Source organism: Loxodonta africana, chromosome 6 (genome assembly GCF_030014295.1).
Source record: "Loxodonta africana isolate mLoxAfr1 chromosome 6, mLoxAfr1.hap2, whole genome shotgun sequence".
NCBI classification, from domain to species: domain Eukaryota; kingdom Metazoa; phylum Chordata; class Mammalia; order Proboscidea; family Elephantidae; genus Loxodonta; species Loxodonta africana.
In genome coordinates this window covers 15,345,127-15,368,751 of record NC_087347.1, presented here as the reverse complement: position 1 = coordinate 15,368,751, position 23,625 = coordinate 15,345,127, and the positions used below count along the sequence as shown (strand labels likewise).

Genomic DNA, 23,625 nt, shown 5'->3' with positions numbered 1-23,625 from the left:
TTTCTAAGTGCTTCATCTGAATGAAGGTTGGTTTAAGAAGTTTCAAAATAATTGATTCTATTTTAATCTTCACAGTTAAAGTTACTATTTAAAAAAAAAAACAAAACCCTGACCTTTTCTTTATAGCCCTAAAACTACTGCCTCCTTTGCCACTCCTAAAGCTTGTTGGGAGATTTTATTTAGCCTAAAAATAAAAGAAGTACACTTTTCTTTGGAAAAACTAAAGAAAAACATAGTTCATGCCATTCTTCCCAGAATATGGGAAACCAACTGTCTGATCCTGTATTTTATTATTAGGTTACACGTACTGTGAGGTAGATACTTTTGTTAGCCTGTACATACCGTGAGGTAGATATTTTTATTAGGTTATACATACTGTGAGGTAGATGTATTCGATAAAAATAATACTACTTCTTCTGAGGGTATACTAGTTCTTTTGATGAGAGTGATACTAGTTCTGCTGACTTTCAGTATGTGTGCATGCATTTAGAGGCTTCTTTGTACAGTAGTGTGATTTTATTGGCTAATGAGGTCAAGCAACAGTGCTGCCCTGTCTACAGAAGACTTCCATTCATCTCTTTCTCTGGAGCTACCTCCTTCATCGCCTATTTTCCTGAGCACCAGCACCAGCAAGCATTTCTACAGCTCTGGGACCATGAAAATAACTTGGAACTTCTTGCTTACGGTATCTCAGAGTCTCTTTCCTGTTTAAATGAAATAATAGTAAAAGCTAAATTGTTGAGATGGAACTTTGTGGAAAACACTGGATATTGATTGGAGAATAGTGTGAGACTTGGGGGGATGAGCTACACATGAGAATCTTATTAAACTGTAGATTCTAATTCAGTATATCTAGGGTAGAAATGCAAATTCTCAGCAGGGGGTTGAACCGGTTCTTTCTGGTTTTAGGATGGAGGTTCAGCTGAGCATTTAACGGTGAGCCGTGTGGAGGTGGGTCTAGCAGGTCATGAGGGCAAAGGAAAGAGATGAGTAAGGCCAGGGGTTACAATGAAATGAAATGAAAATACTTTATTTCATGCCACATGATTCTGTAGGCAGAGGAGAGCCTGAGTTCTACAGGATGGGAGTGGCCTGATTTGCCTTTATTTTAGGAAGGCAGGTGATGGCAGAGCATGGGATGCTTTGGGGAGAGAGAGGTGAGTGATGAGGAGACCAGCTAGATGATTTTTTAATTTCTTTCATTCAGTACATATTTATCTGGGACTTGCTTTATGCCCATGCTGTGCTTTTCCAAACAGTTCAGGCAGGGACCATTGGGGGCTAGAAGCATAGCTGTGGTGGTAAGAATGGAAAAGCTAAGATGGATATGAAAGACTTGACAGAGAGGTGGGACCTGACAACTGAATGTGGGTGCGGCAGTCCAGAAAAGGCTAGTTTGAAGTGCACACGGACGTGTGTGTGTGTGTGTGTGTGTGATCCATCTTTGCAGTGAAATGCAGAGGTTGTACAGAGACTCCTCAGTAATTTCCTAAGCTCGGGCTGAGAGGGAGTTCAGCCTAGTGAACTCGACAGGAGCCTGTCAGCCCCACACCAGCCCAGAAGTATTGCAGGCTCCTAGGAGTGTTACCATTCCAGTTCTTTAGAGGCCTGGGGATGATGGAAGACATTCAGAAATGAGTATTTGAGAATAAATTTTATAAACAATTGTCAATCTTATATCCTATTTCAAGAAGGGTAGAGCCAATTTGGAGCCCTGGTGGCATGGTGGTTAAGAGCTTGCCAGACAACCAAAAGGTTGGCAATTCAAATCCACCAACTACTCCTGGGAAAGCTTATGGGGCAGTTCTTCTCTGTCCTGCAGAGTCACTATGAGTTAGAATCAACTTGATGGCAATGAGTTAGAGCCCTAACTCATCTTTTGAGTTTGAAGTTTACATTTTTTCTTTTGCTGAGTGAGACTGACAGATAATGTGAAGACAACTTTGGGGCCATGGGTGTGGCCTTCTCAGTCTCTTGCTCCCTGCTTCACTAGTCAGTCATATATAAAAAATGCTGTGAACACAGATAATGTTCCTCACAATGGCTGGATAATTCTAATTCAAGATTTAGTTCTGAACAGAAAACTGATTTCAGTTATGTTTTGTGATAAGAGGTAGAGAGGAAAACTGGAAGAGATAGAACAGATTGTCTTGACAGAATGCTTCCGCTGCTCTGAAGGAGTCAGGTCAACTCACTTCTTTTGAGCAAGGAGGGGTGTTGCTCTTTAAACATGTGGTGATTGTTATTGTAGTTTTAAGGTAGGAAGTGTTATTCTTTGGACTGAGTTAAGTGCTGCTCAGCCTAAGGGACATGATGTGGAACAAAGCCTGCAGACTGAGACTAATTGACATGCACTGGATAACACAAAGAATGTATCTAATCAGCAGCCGAGCAAACTCACTCACAACGGGTCTCCTTCCCTCCTAGGACTTCCTTCGCTGGGCATCTGGCCGGGATTCTTGTCGGACTAATGTACACTCAAGGGCCTCTGAAGAAAATCATGGAAACGTGTGCAGGTATAGAACAAAATGCCCTTGGCATGACCAGCTGGAAGTTCATCTTAATTCTAACATGAACAGGAGCAACCCCAAGGTTCCCTGTGGTCCAGTAGGATTTCCTGAATGTGCGGTTTTTTAAACCAAGAGGTAAAACAGCTGCTGCAGTTCCTCACATTGCTCCAGAGAACAGACTGCAAACCCAAATTTTAAATCTTAGACTTCCTTAGGGAACAAATGGTGGTATATATTTATACCCTTAGCTTTAATGCTATTCACAGAAAACCACAATTTCCTAAAATGCAGAGAGCTAAAGTGGGCTTAAACCAATGCTTTCTTCTAGAATATTCTGTGAATTAGTATATGTGCAAGACAAAGTAAAAAACAAAAACTGTGCTGAAGCGCAAGGCCAATATTCGAAAGAATTCAAATAACTACTGGGTCTTTGGCTGGTAAGATCGTATATCCCTACACAACCTAAAACCAGGTCTGTCATTGCTGGATGATTGGATGCTTGGCTCCTGCTTATTTGTTTATTTTTACTTTCTAGGTTTCCCTTCAAATTGATGTTTGATGAAAATATTTTATTTAGCAATATATGCTTTGTTTTTAGACCTCTTAATTTAAAATGCTGTACTGGTCTTGTAAGGAAACTATTCTGCGAACACTTGTTTTATAGACCATACGAGTTCCAGTATTTCATCTTTTATTCATGGGAAACCTTCTGAGACTGTTTTACCTTTTCTCGAACCATAAATAATTTGTTTTCACAGTTTGTGCCGATGACTGGTATTGTAGTGAGCCATATAATATTCATGATTTTAGAAAGCTTTCCAGGCACTGTGCTGTCGCCTTTATTAGCAGGTTGTGTTCGCTTTGGGATGACTTTACAGACTGCGTGGCATCTAAGCAGATTCCCACTTCCTGCCTTTGCTTATCATGGTTTCCATTGTGTGCTTAGAGGCGGCAGCAAGAGCATCAGTTATTGAAAATGTCCAGTTTTAGTATAATTTCAATGCAGTTTATTAATGGAAATCTAAAGAATTTTGTTGCCAAATGTTCTCAGTACTAATAAAGGGAAAGAAATTGTTCTCAGGAATTTAATGCTATGTTTCATTTTTTTACTCATGTCTCAAGATTACGTAGTCAGTATAGCTATCTGCAGACATGTTACAGAATTTAGTCAAGTGTTTTGTTTTTTTAATTGTACTTTAAGTGAAAGTTTACAGTTCAAGTTAGTTTCTCATATAAAAATATTATACATACATTGTTACGGGACCCTAGTTGCTCTCTCTGCAATGTGACAGCACACTTCTCCTCTCCACCCTGTATTTCCTGTGTCCACTCAACTAGATGCTGTACCTTCCTGCCTTCTCATCTCGCCTCCGGACAAGAGCTGCCATTTAGTCTCATGTGTCTACTTGAGCTAAGAAGCATACTTTTCACAAGTATCATTTTATGTCTTACAGTCCAGTCTAATCTTTGTCTGAAGAGTTGGCTTTGGGAATGGTTTCCTTTCGTTTTTAAAGAGATTTTCCCCCCACAATTATAACATACGAACTCTTAGTTTTCCTCCCTAAGACCTTGCCTGTTTTCTATAGAGGTTTAATTTTATCACTATTTTTTTTTTATTAACTTTTATTGAGCTTCAAGTGAACGTTTACAAATCAAGTCAGTCTGTCACATGTAAGTTTACATACATCTTACTCCATACTCCCACTTGCTCTCCCCCTAATGAGTCAGCCCTTCCAGTCTCTCCTTTCGTGACAATTTTGCCAGCTTCCCACTCTCTCTATCCTCCCATCCCCCCTCCAGACAGGAGATGCCAACACAATCTCAAGTTTTATCACTATTTTTGAAGGAACACAACAGAAAATGAAATACTAAGAGGTGAAGCAAGCATCCAGTGCTATTTGTGAATAGCCTGTGAGCCCTCTGCCTTTTTTCCTGTGAAAGATCTAGAGCGAATGGAGAATTGAGGTGACATAGGAACCCTGTGGATAATAGCCCAGCACGTGAAGGCTGTTGTCTGAAAATGCTGGGAAGGGGAGGATCGAATTGACAGCGTGCCCTGTTGCCCCACCCCCCTTGCCCTAGTTCAGCAGTGCTGAATGGATGATCCTGTTGTCTTTTTAGAGACAAGAAAGGGGGAAGGGCCATTAGAGATGGTGAGGAACATGGCCTCCTGCCGCCCTTGTAGGGGGAAGGTTCTATAGCTAAAGTATCTACTTGTACGGAGGCATCGAAGCTCAAGCTTGGTGCCTTGGGAGCAAAGCCTGTCTTTATGTCGACAGAAACCTGTAAAGACTTAAACACACACATATGCAAAACTAAACCATTTGTCGTTGAGTCATCTTTGACTCATGGTGACCCCATGCGTATCAGAGAAGAACTGTGCTCTGTAGGGTTTTCAATGGCTGATCTTTCTGAAGTAGACCACCAGACCTATCTAACAAGGCACCTCTGGGTGGACTTGAACTGGCAGTCTTTTAGTTAGCAGTCCAGTACTTAACCGTTTCCACCCACCCAGGGACTCCAGAATATAAATTAGGAGTCTTCACTGTCCCCTACACATTCTGTTTCCCATAGGGCTGGCCCCCAACCAAAAGGGAACTTGTTTTAACAATCATTTAGAAATGGCTTGAAATGTCGCTGTCCATTGTCACAAAAGAACCTCCTAATTGTTGAAAATATAAGCAGATGAAAGCCTAGGACTATTATTAAAATGTTTGTTTCTTTCATCTTGTGACTATTTAAATGTTTGTTTCTTCATATTTAGGCATTTTTTCCTCCGATATTGGCTACCCGAGGCAGCAATACTACTTTAATAACTCAGGTAAGCACTTTATTTCATTTGATAAATTTTAATGTAGTTAAAAAAATTACAGCGCTGATTGCTATAGAGCTACTTTAAGATAATACTGGTTTTTGCCGTTGTCACGTGAATGTGCCTCTAACATGCCTGGAAGCTCGATGCAGGGATAGCCTAGGAAGCGTATTTGGGTGAGTTGGTAGGGAAGAGCAGGGAAGGAGGAAACTCTGGAATGAAAAGATGATATGACTGGGATGAGGTCTCTCAGACATGGTGAGATTCATACTAGACCTGGATCCCTTGATGCTCAGCCTAAGAGACCACACTGCTGCCAGGGTTAGAAGTTAGTTTCAGGTGTGTGATCCTCTGCAGGTGACTCCATCTACATATTCAGGAGGCGTCTGCTTAACCTGAAGCAGTAAGGAAGGCGGTCCAGTAATAGTTAATTCTGTGTGAGTTAAGGAGGAGAATGCTTTTTTCCTAGATGCCTGTGTAAATAGCTAGAAAGGATTTCCAATTGAAAGCCTAAGACCTGCTTTAGGCTAAGACCCTAACATTCCAGTCACCCCCAGGCTGCGCTATAGTATCCTGGACCAGTACCAGCGGACACCTAGCAAATATGCAAAGAAGCAGTAGACTGTGGAACCACTAGGTGTCTTTAATATTCATTCCTTTTGAGAACTGCTTTGGCTTAAACCTGAGGTCGGCAGCCTTTTCTGTGAAGAGCAAATAGCTAATGTTTTAGCTTTAGGGTTTTGTTGGCCATGTGGTCTCTGCCTCAGCTACTCACCTTGTGGCTGTAGAGCAGAAGCAGCCGTAGACAGTAAATGAATGGACATGGCTGTGCTGCAGTAGCACCATATTTGCAAAAATAGAGATTGGTTAGATTTGGGCCCTAAGCTGTTTTTCAACCCCGGCTGAAATAACATTAGGGCAAAGAGTTACCGCTAAGACGCCAGTAGCCGTTAATTTTGCTCACGGCAACCCACGTGTGCCCGGGTAGAACCGTACTCCACAGATTTCAGTGGCAGACTTTTCAGAAGTAGATCACCAGGCCTTTCTTCTGAGACGCCTCTGGGTGGACACAAACCTCCAGCCTTTCAGTTAGCAGCCAAGTGTGTTGTCGTTCGCACCACTGATTCCAAGACCCTGCTTTCCCTACTGTACAGGGCTGTTAGATGTGGGCATGCTGCTGATTTAATTTTACAAACTGGGGCAGTGCCACTTACTGTCTTTCCTTTTTAAAAAAATTTTGGCACTCATTTATTTCATAAATGAAAGAAGGGAAACCTCTACTTTCCTCCTTCATTTGGAAAGGGTAGAGACGCAGCAGGCAACAGGCCTGGGAATTAAAGGCAAAAATAAAAGACCCTTTTACCTTTTCTCTCTTATCCCCTGTAAGATTACCATATTTATATTACTTCCTCTGAAGTGATTGGATTTCTTCAAAGCCTGAGCTACATAAGGCCAGGTGGCTATGCTAATGGTCATCTTGGGAACTTTTATTCGAGCATATGTATCTCTTACCAGGAATGATTTATTCTTAATATGGCCGTCCTTAGCTGAGAAAGCCTTTATAGCTCAGAGAACCTCATGAATGTTTAAAAAGCTGTTACCAATTTTTCTAATCTTCGTGGTGTTTCTTGATCTTTGCCATGAAACCCTGGTATGTGTATAAGGAACAGATGGAGTAGTTAATAGAATAATGATAACCAGAATTGCTTTCACTACAGAGCCAAAGTATATAGCTACAAAAGAATACTAAACTAGTATTCATTGTGGGATATAATTTAAACTTATTTATCTTAAGTGTTTGATGGTTAGGTTTTCCCAGGAATGTTTATTATGAAGATTTAAAAATGTCTGATTGGGCCAGCAGAACAGCTGTAATAAATTTTCAGTCCTAGGAGACCTGTTCTCATTATAATAGATATTGATGGTATTTTTGCTTTTGATGATGATTTATTATGAATGTTGGAGAACCTTTAACCGCACTAGTCTTGTTGACTTAAGGCACCAAAACTTTCCCTTTCTCTCTCCTCACATTTTGTCTGACAAGCACTAAATTAGGTTTCATAATATTCAGATGTTTAGAGTTGCGGAATTTATTTCTTTAGGCACCGCTAGGTTTGTTTCTAAATAAGAAACAACATGAAGATGAAAAGGTTTACACATAAAAAGAAACAACATTTGATGGTTAGGAGGGAGGGAAGGGGTGAGGATGGAAAAACACAAAGACAGTAGATGAGTGGTAACTTTGGTGAAGGGTAAGACAGTACACAATACTGGCGAAGCCAGCAGAGCTTGTACAAGACAAGATCATGGAAGCTCCACAGACATCACCAAACTCCCTGAGGGACCAAATTGCTGGGCCAAGGGCTGTGGGGACCATGGTCTCGGGATACATCTAGCTCAATTGTCATAACATAATTTATAAAGAAAACGTTCTACATTCTCCTTTCATGAGTAGCTTCTGGGGTTTTAAAAGCCTGTGAGTGGCCATCTAAGATACCTCCACTGGTCTCACGGGAGCAAGGGAGAATGAAGAAAACTGAAGATACAAGGGAGAGATTAGTCCAAAGGGCTAATGGACCACAATACCATGGCCGCCACCAAACTGAGTCCAGTAAACTAGGGTGGTGCTCAGCTACCACCACTGACTGCTCTGACAGGGATCACAATAGAGGGTGCTGGAGAGAGCTGAAGAAAAACATAGAACAAAATTCCCTCTCACAAAAAAAGACCAGACTTACTTACCTGACAAAGACTGGAGAAACCCCGAGAGTATGGCCCCCGGACACGCTTATAGCTCAGTAATGAAGTCACTCCCAAGTTTCACCCTTCAGCCAAAGATTAGACAGGCTCATAAAACAAAACTAGACTAAAGGGGCACGCCAGCCCAGGGGCAAGAACGAGAAGGCAGGAGAGGGACAGGAAAGCTGGTAAGAGAGAGCCCAAGGTCGAGAAGGAAAGGTATTGACATGTCGTGGGGTTGTTTACCAATGTCCTAAAACAGTATGTATTACAAAACTGATTCTGTAAACCTTCCTCTAAAGTACAGTGAAAACAAAAAAAGGAATAACATGAAGAAAAATGTTTATCTGTATGAAGAAAATGTTGCCTCAGATCTCTGCAATGTGCTTGACAATTAAAACAACATATAGATGTATGCAGTATATGATATCTGTACTGTTTCCACAGATGAGTACTCAGACTTTGGTTACTTTGGGATTTTGAATTAACCGAACATTTTAGGGGGTGGGTAGGTAGAAATGCTGCTTAGACGGTCTATAACAGAATAGCTTTCCATGGGGATTTGAAAGTGCTAATGAGCCACACGGGGAAATGCCCGGCATGCTTTTTGTGTTGCAGTAAGATGATTGGCACTCTTAGGCAGCCGAGAAGTCTCTTTATTCAGGGATTGCTGAAGCGTTCCATGGTAGCCAGCGACTTACCATCAATATTCTGTTAGTGTTTTGGAATGGTCGACTCTTTCTTTTGTTCCTTGTGAAGTAGATGTAGTAATTGCGCTTTGACCATTTGCCCTCATATGAAAAGTCTTTTTTTCTTTTTTTTTTTGGTGACAAGTATGGACACCGCTACTCGTAACACTGCCTGCCTCCTTTACCTTCAGGATATAAAATGTGCTGGTGGTGTTCCCAGTACAGCACTAGGAACTGAATTTCTCTGATGGTTCTGTCGGGTAGAGATTTGAGGAAGATTGCACATTTTAAAATTGTATCCAGATCCAAGTTTTCCCCTACATCATTGTGAGAATTTGAAAATATTACTTAACTCCTTCTCCTGTGTTGAATATTAGTAACGTTAATATTCTGACATGGGAAACATATAAAAGAATACAGAAATTGGGTTATTGGTAGTATTTGTAGATGTTGTCATTTGTCGCTGTTGAGTTGGCACCTGACTTGTGGCAGCCTCATGCACAACAGAACAAAACTCTGCCTGGTCCTGCGCCATTCCCGTGATCAGTTGTGGATCAGAATGTTGTGATCCACAGAGTTTTCACTGGCTGATTTTCAGAAGTAGATTGCCAGACCTTTCTCCCTCGTCTGTCTTAGTCTGGAAGTTCCACTGAAACCTGTTCAGCATTATAGCAATATGCAAACCTCAACTAATAGATAGGTGGTGGCTGCACATGAGGTGTCCTGACTGGGAATTGAACCCTGGTCTCCACATGAAAGGTGAGAATTCTACCACTGAACCACCAACACTTCATATTTTGTAAATACCAGGGCTTTGAACCAGTTTGAACCAGTTCTGTCATGGCCGAAGAAGTGAAACTGGACCAGATCTGAATATTTAAAATTTGGGTGATCCAGAATGATAACCAGACTGGGAAAAATTACAGGTCGAAGTTGTGGAATGGAAGACTCGGAGGAGGCATAGTGAGCTCTTCCAGGAGCCTGATGTGTGAGATTGGATTGTTGGCAGGACTGTGGAGAGTGACACACATTCAAAGTGGTGCAACTGGACACCATCTTTGTGTAGGGCACCACTGTTTCCAATTCTGCTCAAAATCTGATGGGCAAGAGATTTGATTGCTATGCAACATGTATGCTGCCCTTGTTTTCTAAGAGGGAGATTAAGTTTCCAGCAGGGCTTCAATCCTTAATTTTTCCTGTTCAGGTTATTGTTCCAAGTTTCCAGCAGGGCTTTGATCCATAATTTTTCCTGTTCCGGTTTTTGTTCCATTTGACCTAAATTTTGAAAGTTCAGGTCTATTCCAGTTTCACTTCCTTGGCTATGAATGAGCCAGAAAGAACCGGTTTGAAGCCCTACTAAATAATCACTAGTTTTTATTGCATTAGGAGCAAGACTTTGTAGAATTAGCCCCCAAATCTCTGAACAGTTTAATATTTATTTAAATCACACATTTTTGTTACTTAAGGACATTCAGCAAAATAGAACCAAGATAGAAAAGTATTGTAATAATAGCACTGGGCAGAGAATCTGAACAGATGAATAGACATTTCTTCAAAGAATACATACAAACGGGCAATAAGCACATCAGAAAATGCTCAACATTATTAGTCATCCATCCCAACCCATACCGAACTACTGCCATTGAGTCGATTTTGACTCAATAACCCATAGGGTATTGAAGGCTGTAAATCCCTAAGGAAGCAGACTGCCCCATCTTTCTCCCATGGAGCCACTGGTGGTTTCAAACCACTGACCTTTCAGTTAGCAGTCAATTGCTTTAACCACTGCACCACAACCCCCCGTTGCCACTGAGTCGATTCCGACCCAAAGCATCTGTATAGGACAGAGTGGAACTGCTCTGTAGAGTTTCCAAGGAGCACCTGGAAGATTTGAACTGCCGACCTTTTGGTTAACAGTTGTAGCACTGAACTGCTATGCCATATAATTAAGAAGACAGATAATAATAAGTGTTGGTGAGAATATGGGAAATCGGAACCCCCATACGCTGCTGCTATCACAGCAAAATGGCGCAGCCACTTTGCACAGCAGTTTAGCAGTTCTTCTAAAACTTAAACATAGAATTAACCATATGACCCAGCACTTCCACGGCCAGAAATGCAATGCATCCTTTGATTTCTTGACTGCTGCTTCCATGGGTATTGGCTGTGGATCCAAGTAAAATGAAATCCTTGACAATTTCAGCCTTTGCTGCATTTATCTTATTGTTGCTCATTGGGCCAGTTGCGAGGATTTTTGTTTTCTTTGTTTTGAGGTGCAGTCCATACTGAAGGCTGTGGTCGTTTTCATTAGTTAGTGCTTCAAGTCCTCTTCACTTTCAGGAAGCAAGGTTGTATCATCTGCATAATGCAGGTTGTTAATGAGTCTTCCTCCAATCCTGATGCCCCGTTCGTCTTCATACGTAGTTCAACCTCTCAGATTATTTGCTCAGCATACGGATTGAATAGGTACGGTGAAAGGATAGAACCCTGATGCACACCTTTACTGACTTTAGACCACTCAGTATCCCCTTGTTCTGTCCGAACAGCTGCCTCTTGATCTGTGCACAGGTTCCTCATGAGCACAATTAAGCATTCTGAAATTCCCATTCTTTGCAATGTTACCCATAGTTCGTTATGATCCACACAGTAGAATGCCTTTGTGTAGTCGATAAAACCCAGGTAAACATCCTTCTGGTAGGCATTCTCTGCTTTCAGCCAGGATCCATCTGACATCAGCAGTGATATCCCTGGTTCCACGTCCTCTTCTGAAACCGGCCTGAATTTCTGGCAGTTCCCTGTCGATCTACTGCTGCAGCTGCTTTTGAATGATCTTCAGCAAAATTTTGCTTGCGTGTGATATTAATGATATTGTTTAATTTCTGCTTTCGGTTGGATCACCTTTCTTCGGAATAGGCATAAATACGGATCTCTTCCAGTTGATTGGCCAGGAAGCTGCCTTCCAAATTTCTTGGCAGAGATGAATGAGCACGTCCAGCACTGCATCCGTTTGTTGAAACATCTCAATTGATGTTCTGTCAGTTTCTGGGGCCTTGTTTTTCGCCAATGCCTTCAGAGCAGCTTGGACTTCTTCCTTCAGCACCATCGGTCCTTGATCGTATGCCACCTCTTGAAATGGTTGAATGTGAACTAATGCTTTTTGGTGTAATGACTCTGTATTCCTTCCATCTTCTTTTGATGCTTCCTGCGTTGTTTAATGTTTTCCCCAAAGAATCCTTCACTACTGCAATTCGAGGCTTGAATTTTTCTTCAGTTCTTTCAGCTTGAGAAACACCAAGCATGTTCTTCCCTTTTGGTTTTCTATCTCCAGCTCTTTGCACATGTCATTATAATACTTTGCCTTCTGGAGCTGCCTTTTGAAATCTACTGTTCAGTTCTTTTACTTCATCATTTCGTTTTGCCTTAGCTGCTTGACATTCGAGAGCAAGTTTCAGAGTCTCTTCTGACATCCATCTTGGTCTTTTCTTTCTTTCCTATCTTTTCCATAACCTCTTGCTTTCTTCATGTATGACGTCCTTGCACAACTCATCTGGTCTTCGGTCATTAATGTTGAACATGTCATATCTATTCTTGAGATGGTCTCTAAATTCAGGTGGGATATACTCAAGGTCATATTTTGGCTCTCGTGGACTTGCTCTGATTTTCTCCAGCTTTAGCTTGAACCTGCATATGAGCAATTGATGGTCTGTTCCACAGTCAGCCCCTGGCCTTGTTCTGACTGATGATATTGAGCTTTTCCATCCTCTTTTTCTACAGATGTGGTTGATTTGATTCCTGTATGTTCATCTGGCGAGGTCCATGTGTATAGCTGCTGTTTATGTTGGTGAAAAAAGGTATTTGGAATGAAGAAGTCGTTGATCTTGCAAAATTGTATCATTTCATCTCCAGTACTGTTTCTATCACCAAGGCCATATTTTCCAACTACCGATCCTTCTTCATTTCCAACTTTCCCATTACAATCACCAGTAATTATCACCGCATCCTGATTGCATGTTCCATCAATTTCAGACTGCAGAAGCTGATAAAAATCTTCAACTTCATCTTTGGCCTTAGTGGTTGGTGCGTAAATTTGAATAAGGCATATTAACTGGTCTTCCTTCTAGGTGTGTGGATATTATCATATTACTGACAGCATTGTACTTCAAGATCTTTAAATGTTCTTTTCAATGATGAATGCAATGCCATTCCTCTTTAAGTTGTCCTTCCCAGCATAACAGACTATGATTGTCCACTTCAAAATGGCCAATACCAGCCCCTTTCACCTCACTACTTCCTAGGATATTGATGTTTGTGTGTTCCATTTCATTTTCGACAATTTCCAATTTTCCTAGATTCATACTTCGTACATTCCAGGTTCCGATTATTAATGGATGTTTGCAGCTGTTTCTTCTCATTTTGAGTCATCCCACATCAGCAAATGAAGGTCCCGAAAGCTTTACTCAACCCACGTCATTAAGGTCGACTCTACTTTGAGGAGGCAGCTCTTCCCCAGTCATGTTTTGAGTGCCTTCCAACCTGGGAGGTTCATCTTCCGGCACTATATCAGACAGTGTTCCACCGCTATTCATAAGGTTTTCACTGGCTAATTCTTTTCAGAAGTAGACTGTTTTGGGTCCTTCTTCCTAGTCTGTCTTAGTCTGGAAGCTGAGCTGAAGCATATCCTCCATGGATGACCCTGCTGGTATCTGAATACCGGTGGCACAGCTTCTAGCATCACAGCAACACGCAAGCACCCACAGTAGGACAAACTGACACGTACATGGGGGAAAGACTTTTAGAGTACCTGAAAATATTTTATGGGAAATAGTTGAACTGTTCCTTTCTAATCTTACAAATATGGTTTAGGGAAGCATTTTATTCATAACCAACACAAAAGTAAATTTAAAAATGACGTGATGCTTAAATATAAAAAATTCTGAATATGTGATCTAATTAACCAGATTCTGCCCTACCATGGTCCTTTCTTAGGTGTTTTTTCTAAAGATCCGCTAAAGCAGTACCCACTGCCACTGAGTCAGTTCCAACTCATGAGCAACCTTATAGGACAGAGTAGAACTTGGCAGCTGATGGATTTGAACTGTCGACTTTTATTTTTTATTGGACTTTAGGTGAAGGCTTATGGAACAAACTAGTTTCTCACCAAACAGTTAGTACAGACATTGTTCTATGTGTTCTGTGTTGTTAACAACCCCACGACATGTCAAGACGCCCCCTTCTCAACGTTGGGTTCCCTATTACCAGCTTTCCTGTTCCCTCCTGCCTTCTAGTCCTTGCCCTGAGCTGGTGTGCCCCTTTAGTCTCATTTCGTTTTATGGACTTGTCCAATCTTAGCGAACTGCCAACCTTTTGATTAGCACCCCTAGGTTACTGTAGCTCTTAAACACTTCACCACCAGGGCTCCACCAAGGCAATAAGCTTAAATTCAGGCATCATGGGTTACACAGAGAAATAAGACCCAAGACTCATAGTAAAGGTGAGGGATTTTTGTTGACAAAACCCAAAGCACATTAATTAAGCATTTGAAATGTCATCTTTAAAGGGCCTAATAGTGGCAGCAAGAGGGGAAAAGAGTTAAACAGATTAACTCTTTCCTCCCATCACACCAAAATCAGATTTCCCTCCCCCGCCCCCACGCAGAGGATTACCAACCCTTCCTTCCAAATTCCGTCATAGTAGGTGATTTAAAGAAAAGGTAAGGGGTAAACTCAAGCTGATTGAAAAGTTTGGTTGAAATACCTTGTAACAGTGAACTCTGCTCTGTTACTGACTTTCCTTAATGGGACATCAGAGTTTGATACTTAAAGTGTTACTTAATGACCAAGTTGTCTCTCTTATTTTATCTAGCAACCAATTCTGTGAAAGCACCTTAGTAGAGGCTACGCTGTCTGACGTGGAATTGTAGATAAATTAGTTTGGGTATCACCATAAAAAAAACAAAACAAAACACAGTATTAAACCCACCACAGAAATCCTATATGTATTAAACCTTGGTCAGCTTCTCATTGTCTGGGGCCACAGGACAGTAGAGCTTTGTCAGCTATTGTTTAACCTGTTCTCTCTACTCCAGTCAGGGCTTCCCTGAAAATACTCCAACTGTTGCTTTAAGCTGAAACTTCCATAAGTCAGTAGCCCATTCCAGTCTTCTCCAGTATCTTAACCAGTTGCCGACGAGTTGACTCCAACTTATGGTGACCCCATGTGTGTGAAGAGTAGGACTGTGCTTCACAGGGTTTTCAGTGGCTGATTTTTCAGAAGTAGGTTGCTAGGCCTTACTTCTGAAGTGCCTCTGGGTGGACTTGACCCTCTAACGTTTGGTTAGCAGCCAAGTGCCTTAACCACCGTTCGTACCACCCCCAGCCTTCTCAGTACCTCTTACAACCATCTGTGTTAATATCTTCTTTCCTCTTTAGCACGTGAGGAGTCATTCATGCCCAGCCCCATGGTGGTCACTGAACATACGGCATGACAAGACTGTTATTTCCTGCTGTTATAGAGATACTCTCCATTTACCATCTCTTCTCATTTAGAAGATTATTGCTATACTGAAAACAATAACGTGAATTATTTTCTTGCCTTTGCTTACACAAAACAGGAAGTATGAAACCAAAGAATGGTCCATGGCAGTGTTCTATAACCTCCTCATTGTGCCTTTAGGCTCCTCCGGGTATCAGGATCATTATCCGCGTGGCAGGCCAGGCCACTATGAAGAAGCACCCAGGAACTATGATGCATACACAGCAGGGCTGAGTGAAGAGGAACAGCTGGAGAGGGCATTAAGAGCCAGCCTCTGGGACCAAGGTAGGACTCTCGTGCCCTTCCTTTATTCTAAAGCATACCTCACACGGGGAGCAGGTCTGAAAAAGGGGTATTTGTAGTGAGTTAAACTTTAAATAGTTTATAAAAAGGATATGTAGAAGAAAAAGTACATGTGGATTGTGATTACAAAGAATGGGGTGTGATGCTGTATTCCTAGCGACCTAAGCTAATAAAGTGCCAGACGTGTATGTATTGTTAAAGTGGCTCTTTTTATAGTCCTGTTGTACTCAGTGCTTTGACATTAAAAGTCAAGAAACTTAAAACAGAAAACAATATTTAAGTGCCTGAAAAGAGGTGTTTCATTGGAATGCATAGCTGCAAAACAGGCTGCATGTCACTGTATGTATCCGAGTGTTACTCACAAACACCTCCCTCAAGATCCCATGGACAGCTTAGTAACAATTCAAACTAGGGGTCAAAATTTTATACAGTAACCGAACTCAAACCAAATATTTTTCAGTGGAAAAAAGACTAAAAATAATGAAGACCTTTTAAAAAATATCATTTTGGTTTCCCATAGTTAATAAAACGATCATGAAACATTTCAAAGAAAATAAAATTATAATTAATATAACAATTTGTGAAGGATCTTCCTTTGCTAGTGCCCATTACTATAAATGCACAGAAAAACTACATTTGTGAATTTGTCCATTCTCCTTTCAATTCCATCAGGGTTTGCTGAATACATTTTGAAACTCTCTTGGTAGCTCTGTACACGTTTATGGTATGTTTTTTTTAGAGAATTGAATCCTTTATCATAATGCCAAATAAAGGCCCTCTTTATCCCTGGTCACATTTTGTGTTGTGAAGTCTGCTTTGTCTGATGCTAATACAGATATTGTGGTTTTTCTGTGACTAGAGGTTGTGTGGTATTTTTTTTTCCACCCCCCCACCCCCGTTTTGTTTTAACCTATTTTTGTCTTTAAAGTAGATTTCTTGTGAAGAGCGTATAATTGGGTCTTCCTTTTCTGAGAAGAGCTCTTGGATTCTCTGTACTTCTTTTTTTCTACTTCTGTGTTTTAGTTTGTGTTGTCTTTCCTGACCTATTTTCATATTCACTATATTCTTTCTTTGGCTGTATCAAGTCTACTGATGACGCATTGAAGGCATTCTTCATCTCTGCTGCTTTTCCTTTTTTTAAATTTCCATTTGATCCTTGTAATTTCTGTGTCTCTGCTGAAATTATCCATCTTATCTGACATGTCTTCATTTTCCATTCAAGCTCTTAATATATAAATTGTAGTTATAAATTTTCTATCTGTTCGTGCTAACATCTGTATATATCTGAGTCTGATTTCTGTTAATCGTATTGTGTTTTAGCAGCGTGTTGTTATTTTTCATATGATTGTAATTTTTTGTTGAAAACTGGATATCTTGTATAGGGTAGAGATTGAGGTAAATAGATATTATGCGTGGAAATAGACACACTTTTCCTTCTACGTGGTCTTTAGTGTGTGTGTTTGAGTTAATATAGTCAGGAATTGACCTCTTTTTTGGGATATGTTGTTGCTGTGGATATCCTCAGTACACTGTAGGCTGGGGTTGCTGTTCAGCCATATGTGAAACCGTGGTGGCGTACACTCCAAAGGTCTTGGCTTGAGAATGAAACTTACTGCTGCTTTGTCGCTCTGCCTGCAGATGTAGAATTACCAGTAAGCCAAATGAGAAAAAAAACTTAGGTCCTGAATTAATATCTAATGCTCTGATTAACAGACCGTTTGACGGTATCTTTGAACCCTAGAGGCTTCAGAGGGCTAATTGCCAGAGAGCTGTTCTTAGCGTCTGCTTGCTCTTCCATTTCAGCCTCTGTCTTTTGTGTTGTGACTTGGAGAGGTTCACCCTCCTTCTTCTGACAGTATATAAGCTGTTACTTGTTACTCCATGGTTTTTAAAATTACTTTCTTTCCTTTCTCTAAGCTGCAGTAGGTTTTTACTTGTTCCCTAAGGGAAACAGTGTTTTTGTCTTTCTTCCAGGTGGTTAAAGCTTGGGAGCAACAGGGGCAATAGGATCTAGACAGGGCTTTATACCTTGTCCTACAGTGCCTACTGTTCTTTCCCTCAAGGCTGCATCACAAAGGATACTTCCTCTGGACTCATACCAGCCTCTTCTGTGAGGACCAGGTGAGGTCCTGAGAAGAGCCTGCAAGTGGGTATAAATGCCTTTTCTATCTTAGCCCCGAGGGGTTCTGTGTTCTCTTTCTAGCCCTTCCTCAGCCTTTATTAGTTTGTCAACAATTTTGGCAGAATTCTTTTTCCAGGTGTCCAACAGCCCACCCAGGAAAGCAGATGCTCACATTCCATTTCTCCTTGCGGGCACCTGTCTTTCCTTAGGTTTCACCGTAGTTGGTTGCCCTGCTATCCCAGCTCTCCGGGTGGTTCAAGAGAAGTCATTAATGTGCAAATTGTCCAGCATTTGTTCTTATTGTGAGGGTTGGATTAATGCTCTTTCTAGCTTTCTGCATCCCAAGTGGAAGCTGGAAGCATTCCTTACTCTTAATTTGCATCTGTCACTCCTTGCACACTTATTTACTGTCAAAAGCAACTTTGCCTCATGAAATGGATAGAAACTATAGTTCTTCTAAAAGGGCTGGGTAAATACTTAATTCTTTCCCTTGGATTCTCAGTTTTCAGAGTAAGAAGCTACTGCAGTAGTCATCAATAATAACTGAGTCTTGAAAAGGCCTGTTAACAAATTTATTTGGTAGAATGCCGGTTCAACAGGAAACATCCAGCATCAATTTGTTTCAAATCATTCTTGCGTTAAATATGTTAGAAGAGGAAATTAAAGAACCAAGGCAACACTTTTTAACTTCAGTGTTTGCTATTACCATATATGTATTTTTTAACAGTGACTGGCCATAATTACAAGTCCTAAAGCTCGTGCCAGGAATAGTGATTTCAGAGCAGCCTTTGTAGAAGAAATAGCAAAACTCCTATTATTTCAAGGGGCTGAGATTTTACCGCTGTTAACAGAAATTTGGTCTTATTCTGTTCGCAGTCTCAGCTTTTATAAACAAGTCCAAGAGGCAGCTGATAGCACAATAATAGAAAAATGTTGGACAAATGCCATTTCTTTGAGTCGAAAGGCAAATGCCAACTAGCAACAGTAGCTCCTTGCGTTTATCCCCCTACTCCCCTCCCCCACACCTTCCATGCATAATTTGTGCCTTTTTTTTTTTTTTTTTTTTTAAATAGCCTGCCACCAAGTTCAGCTGGCAGCCGGGCACAAAGCTGTGTCCTTTTCAACTTCTATCTGCCAGCCTGGAACATGTGCACTGGTGAAAGCTGGAAATCCTTACTGACATGTGGAGTACCTTGTGCTGCTTTTCTTAGACTCTTCTGAAAGGCAAATGGCCACAATTACACTTGCTCTGTCTTGTGAAAATCAAGTAGAGCTGTCATCCCCACCCAACGCTGTACCGCTGGGGTTGCTGTTCAGCCATATGTGAAACCATGGTGGCGTATACTCCAGAGGTCTTGGCTTGAGAATGAAACTTACTGCTGCTTTGTCTCTCTGCCTGCAGATGTAGAATTACCAGTAAGCCAAATGAGAAAAAAAACTTAGGTCCTGAATTAATATCGAGGGTTTTCTTTTTTTTTTTTTTTGCTCTGATTAACAGGCCGTTTGATGGTATCTTTGAATCCCATTTATGGGCATGATGTATTCATAGGGGCCTAATGAGATGCATTTTAAGTTTAAAAAGAGGAATTTAAACTAAGTTGTACATTTCTCTTTTTGCGGAAACTATATTAAGGTATACAAAAGATGCATTTGTCTTCTTTCTTTAATGTATGAGCATTTTTGAGAAAAAATAGAATAAATTGCATGCATGTGCTTTTAACCTTTCATAGTGTGATACAAGGAAAGGGTGGAAGTTCAGTGGTTTGAATATCAGCCCTTGAATATCTAACTTGACTTGGCAGTGCACCGCTGGATCCCATCATGCCATTGTTCTATTATTTTTTATAACAGGGGAGTTGAATTAGATACTTTTCAAAGCCCTTTCCAGTTCCATTATTCTTTGGTAGTGAACTGTGGACGGGGTGTAGCTAGAGAGAGATGGGGACTTGGGGAAATGTCAGGAATACTGGCGAGTGTTTGACATACAGCTCTCAGGGCTTATGGATCAAAGACCATTTCTGGACGATAAATTCGCACAGCTGTGTAAGGTGCATCTAAACTGATGAATACATGCATTAGGTGGTGGTCTCTTACTCAGTTACATGATTATATGAGCCTTCGTTGGCCCAGAGCAGGCATAATGCAGTTGGCAATTTTTAACGTATGCAAATGTTCACGGCTGGTTTGCTTGCCTTCACAGGAGCTTTGCAGGCCGGGACAGAGATGTCCAGCTAATTCTGTTTGACTGCTTTTCTTTCTTTTCTTTTTTTAAAGTAATTTGGTATGTTTTCCCCCAGGAAAATTTTCTGTGTAATAAAAAAGTACCATCTGCCAGGTTGTCTAAAAGCAATTTCAGTGCATAAGAGCCCTTGCTTTTGGGTTACTGGTTTTTACTTGCTAGTGTATATATTGGAATTATTCAATCCTGTGAGCAAAGCTTGATATTCGAGATTGTGTCTAGTTGTGAAATTGCACATGTAAAGGAATAATAAGTACATACTGAAAAAATATGTATTTTATTGAGTTTTTGGTGAAAGTTGACACAGCAAGTTAGGCTCCCATTTGACAATTTCCATACAAATCGTTCAGTGACGTTAGTTACGTTTATCATAATGTGTCAGCTTTCTCTTTGTTTAGTTTGTTCCATTTCTGGTATTCTAGTTTCCCTGCCCTCCCCCCCCCCCCATCTTCTCGTCTTTGCTTCTGGGTAATTAGTTGACTTTTAGGTCCCATACTGATGGCTTTTAAGTAGGGCACCGATCTTAACAGGTAATATCCTTTTATTTTGTGTGACACACTGTTTTGCTTAAAGGTGATCTCGGGGAATAGGGTTGGTTCTAGGTTTAAAGAGTGTCTCAGGGCGATAGTCTCAGGGTGTCCTCTGTTTAGTGTTCCAGTTTGTCTGGCTTTCTTTTTTTTTAAATAAGAATTTGAGGGGGCCAATTATTGTGACCCTGGTTAGAATGGTCAGTGGTTGTAGCTGGGCACCATCTAGGTCTTCTGGCCTCAGGGTAGATGAGGTTATGGCTCACGTAGACGTGTTTCTTCTCTGCACTTTTGGTTGCTTTCTTACTGTTTTGCTCCTGACAAGTAGAGACCCATAATTGTCTCTCAGATGGCTGCTCACAAGCTTTTAAGACCCCAGACACTCTCACTTCACTTGGATGCAGATCAAGTATATACTTTTTTTTAATTCTGTGAAACAACATGTGAATATCTTGGTCTGGAAGAGAAGTAATCAAATGAGTGACCCAGAGTTCTGTTTATGTCAGTATTGGGAAGGGGCAGGCTTCTGTTCAGGGTCCATTTTGCAAATATTAACTGTAGCCTAGTCATTGCTAAAGAAAATAAAAATATGAAACTTCAACACATTTGGGAAATTGGCATTAATAGTTATGTGTGAATTTATAATTTTTCTTCCACCTACTTCTAAAATTACTGTTTGTTGAAAGGCATCATTCAGATGCTAATGATTTAACGACAAAAGTATAAACAAAACTAAGTTAATTCTACCCACCCATATCTCTTACAACACATGAAGACCTTCTTTTTCCGAGTCCCCAAGTCTTATTTACGTATTTCAGAAATACTGCCTTGCATTCTCATGGTGTTGTTCACTGTCATTATTCAAATCTTTGTTTGAGCCCCTTGAATATGTAGGTACTATTTATTAAGCAGTGTAGACTATGGAAATGAATAAGTCTTGGTCTTTACCATCAAGATAAAAATACTCTTCTGTTTGCTGAAAGACAGGAAGATTAAGTGATCTAACTTTATCAGCTAAACAATATATTAAATTTAGAAAAGAGATGTAGTAACTTTTGATTTCAAGTGAGCGATAGTTCTACTTACCAGACTTTTTCTCTACTTTGGTAACCGTGATTTCCTGTTATATAAGAATTTTATGGAATATGATTGCTTATACTAAGATTCAGATATGATATTTATATAATTTATGATCTAGAAATTATTGATGTATATATGCATTGTTTCATAAAATCATTTTTAATTGGAGAAACTATTAATATAGGACTGTTGAAGAACCTTTTGTTATACCTACAAAAATGTATTAATATGGAATAGAGAAATCAGACAGTACTTTAAAATTGCAGTGGATCTTGCATTCTTACTGATAATCCGTTGAGGGTGTGAAGAACTTTCTAATCCTGTGCACCTGTACTAAAAGGTGAACCAAAACAAAGTAGCATCTCTTTTTCTGAGTTGAAGGCCCCAGACTTTGTTTCATAGACTTGATAGTTGATACTTTTTATGATGGAACTTTTATTCTCTTTTAATTTGAGCCTTCCTCATTCCTTTCTAAGCATTGTAAGTACATGTTAAGAGAGAGTATGTAACGCTTTGCACATCTGTGTCTTGACATTTTGTCTTCAAATATGAGTCATAGTCTCTTTTGGTGCTTAAAAAGAGGCACACTGCTGAGCATAGTAAACACCTCACTGCAGTTTAAGTCTTGGGGTGAAGAGACCTAGTACTGTGATCTTGTGCTTAAGTTATTTCAATTACTTCTAAAGGGGATGATGGGAAACAAGATAGGCAGCAACATTTTTTAACAGAACTGTCATATGCTAGCACTACAAGTGACTTAACCTGTTGCCGTTGAGTCGATTGTGACTCACAGCGACCCTATAGGACACAGTAGAATGACCCCATAGGGTTTTCAAAGCTGTCATCTTTACAGAAGCAGACTGCCACATCTTTGTCCCATGGGACGGTTGGTGGGTTTGAACCACCAACCCTTTGGTTAGCAGCTGAGCACTTGACCACTGTGCCACCAGGGCTCCTGCAAGTGACCTTAGCAGTCATCATATCTGACATCTTGATTTTATAGATGAGGAACCAGACTCAAAAGTCAAGAGACTTCATATCCCATCAGTGTCTTTGTCGATTAACTGTGGCTCGGATTACTGTTGACAATGTCCTGCCCTGTGGTTGAAGGTGTGAGGAGCATGGGAGTCAGGACTTGCATAGAAGTTGCTAGATTGAACCCACATTTTCTAGGTCTACTGTGAGTCTGCCCTAGAGCAGAGCTGAATCTCTGAATGAACTTCTGCCTAGCCTTCTGGGCTTGACATACTCTGTCTTTCCCCTCTTTGGGGCCAGAGTCCACCTGGCCTTGGGAGGTAAGGATGAGTGGTGATGAAGTGTGAGACAGCTGTGGTGTATGTGTGCTAACACCTGCTGTGTGTCTGCTATGATTATTGTAAGGCTCAGCTTTTGTTCTGCCATGGGAACGGGCAGCACTCAGCTCCTTTTCTGGAAGTCCCACCTGAATCCAGGATGCCCCAAGGTCGACCATGCTGACAGCCTGAGGCAGATGATGACAGGTACCTGAGCTCATCAATTCTGATCTTTTAAACTGTGGGTAGCGTGTGTTGTTCTGATTATAAAAGTAATACATATTTGCTTTGAAAAATACAAATCTGCGAAAGGAAGACAAAACAAAACAAAAATGTATAACTTCACCACCCAGAGAAAAATCGTTTAACATTTGGCAGGTATCCTTGCAGCTGCCAGAAGAAACCACTGTAAACGTTTTTGATGAAATTCCTTCCATGTCACAAGCATTAAACCCTCTTCCCTGTGGGCCACTGTGCTAGAAAGGTTCACATACCCACACAGAAACCCAGTGAAATCAGTACTTTTACTTACCTTCATTATGTCAGGCTGTGAAAAAGAGACACAGACATGAAAAGACTTGCTCAGGGTCACATTCTGAGCGGTAAACACGGAACGAGAAGCCCAGACTTCTCTCTTCCTAGTCGGGACACATTTTGACTTTCACAGCAAGCCTTCTCAGAAAAAGCATATCTAGGCTGTTGCTGAATTATCAGTTAGAGATTTGCATGATATTCCTGTAGTCCATTGCACTGGGCAGATCGCTGCTACGAAAGACCTCTT

General features: G+C 40.8%; 1 protein-coding gene across 5 annotated transcripts in view; it reads left to right on the top strand.

The window, feature by feature from the left end:
* Window positions 1–23,625, top strand: part of RHBDD1 (rhomboid domain containing 1) — a 145,834-nt gene that overhangs the window by 59,715 nt on the left and 62,494 nt on the right. For all 5 annotated transcript variants that reach the window (XM_003417887.4, XM_023557826.2, XM_023557827.2 and 2 more), the window contains 3 exons: window positions 2,428–2,516; window positions 5,275–5,331; window positions 15,423–15,566. In XM_003417887.4, the coding sequence (XP_003417935.1) occupies window positions 2,428–2,516; window positions 5,275–5,331; window positions 15,423–15,566 (290 nt within the window). The remainder of the gene's footprint in view (window positions 1–2,427; window positions 2,517–5,274; window positions 5,332–15,422; window positions 15,567–23,625) is intronic.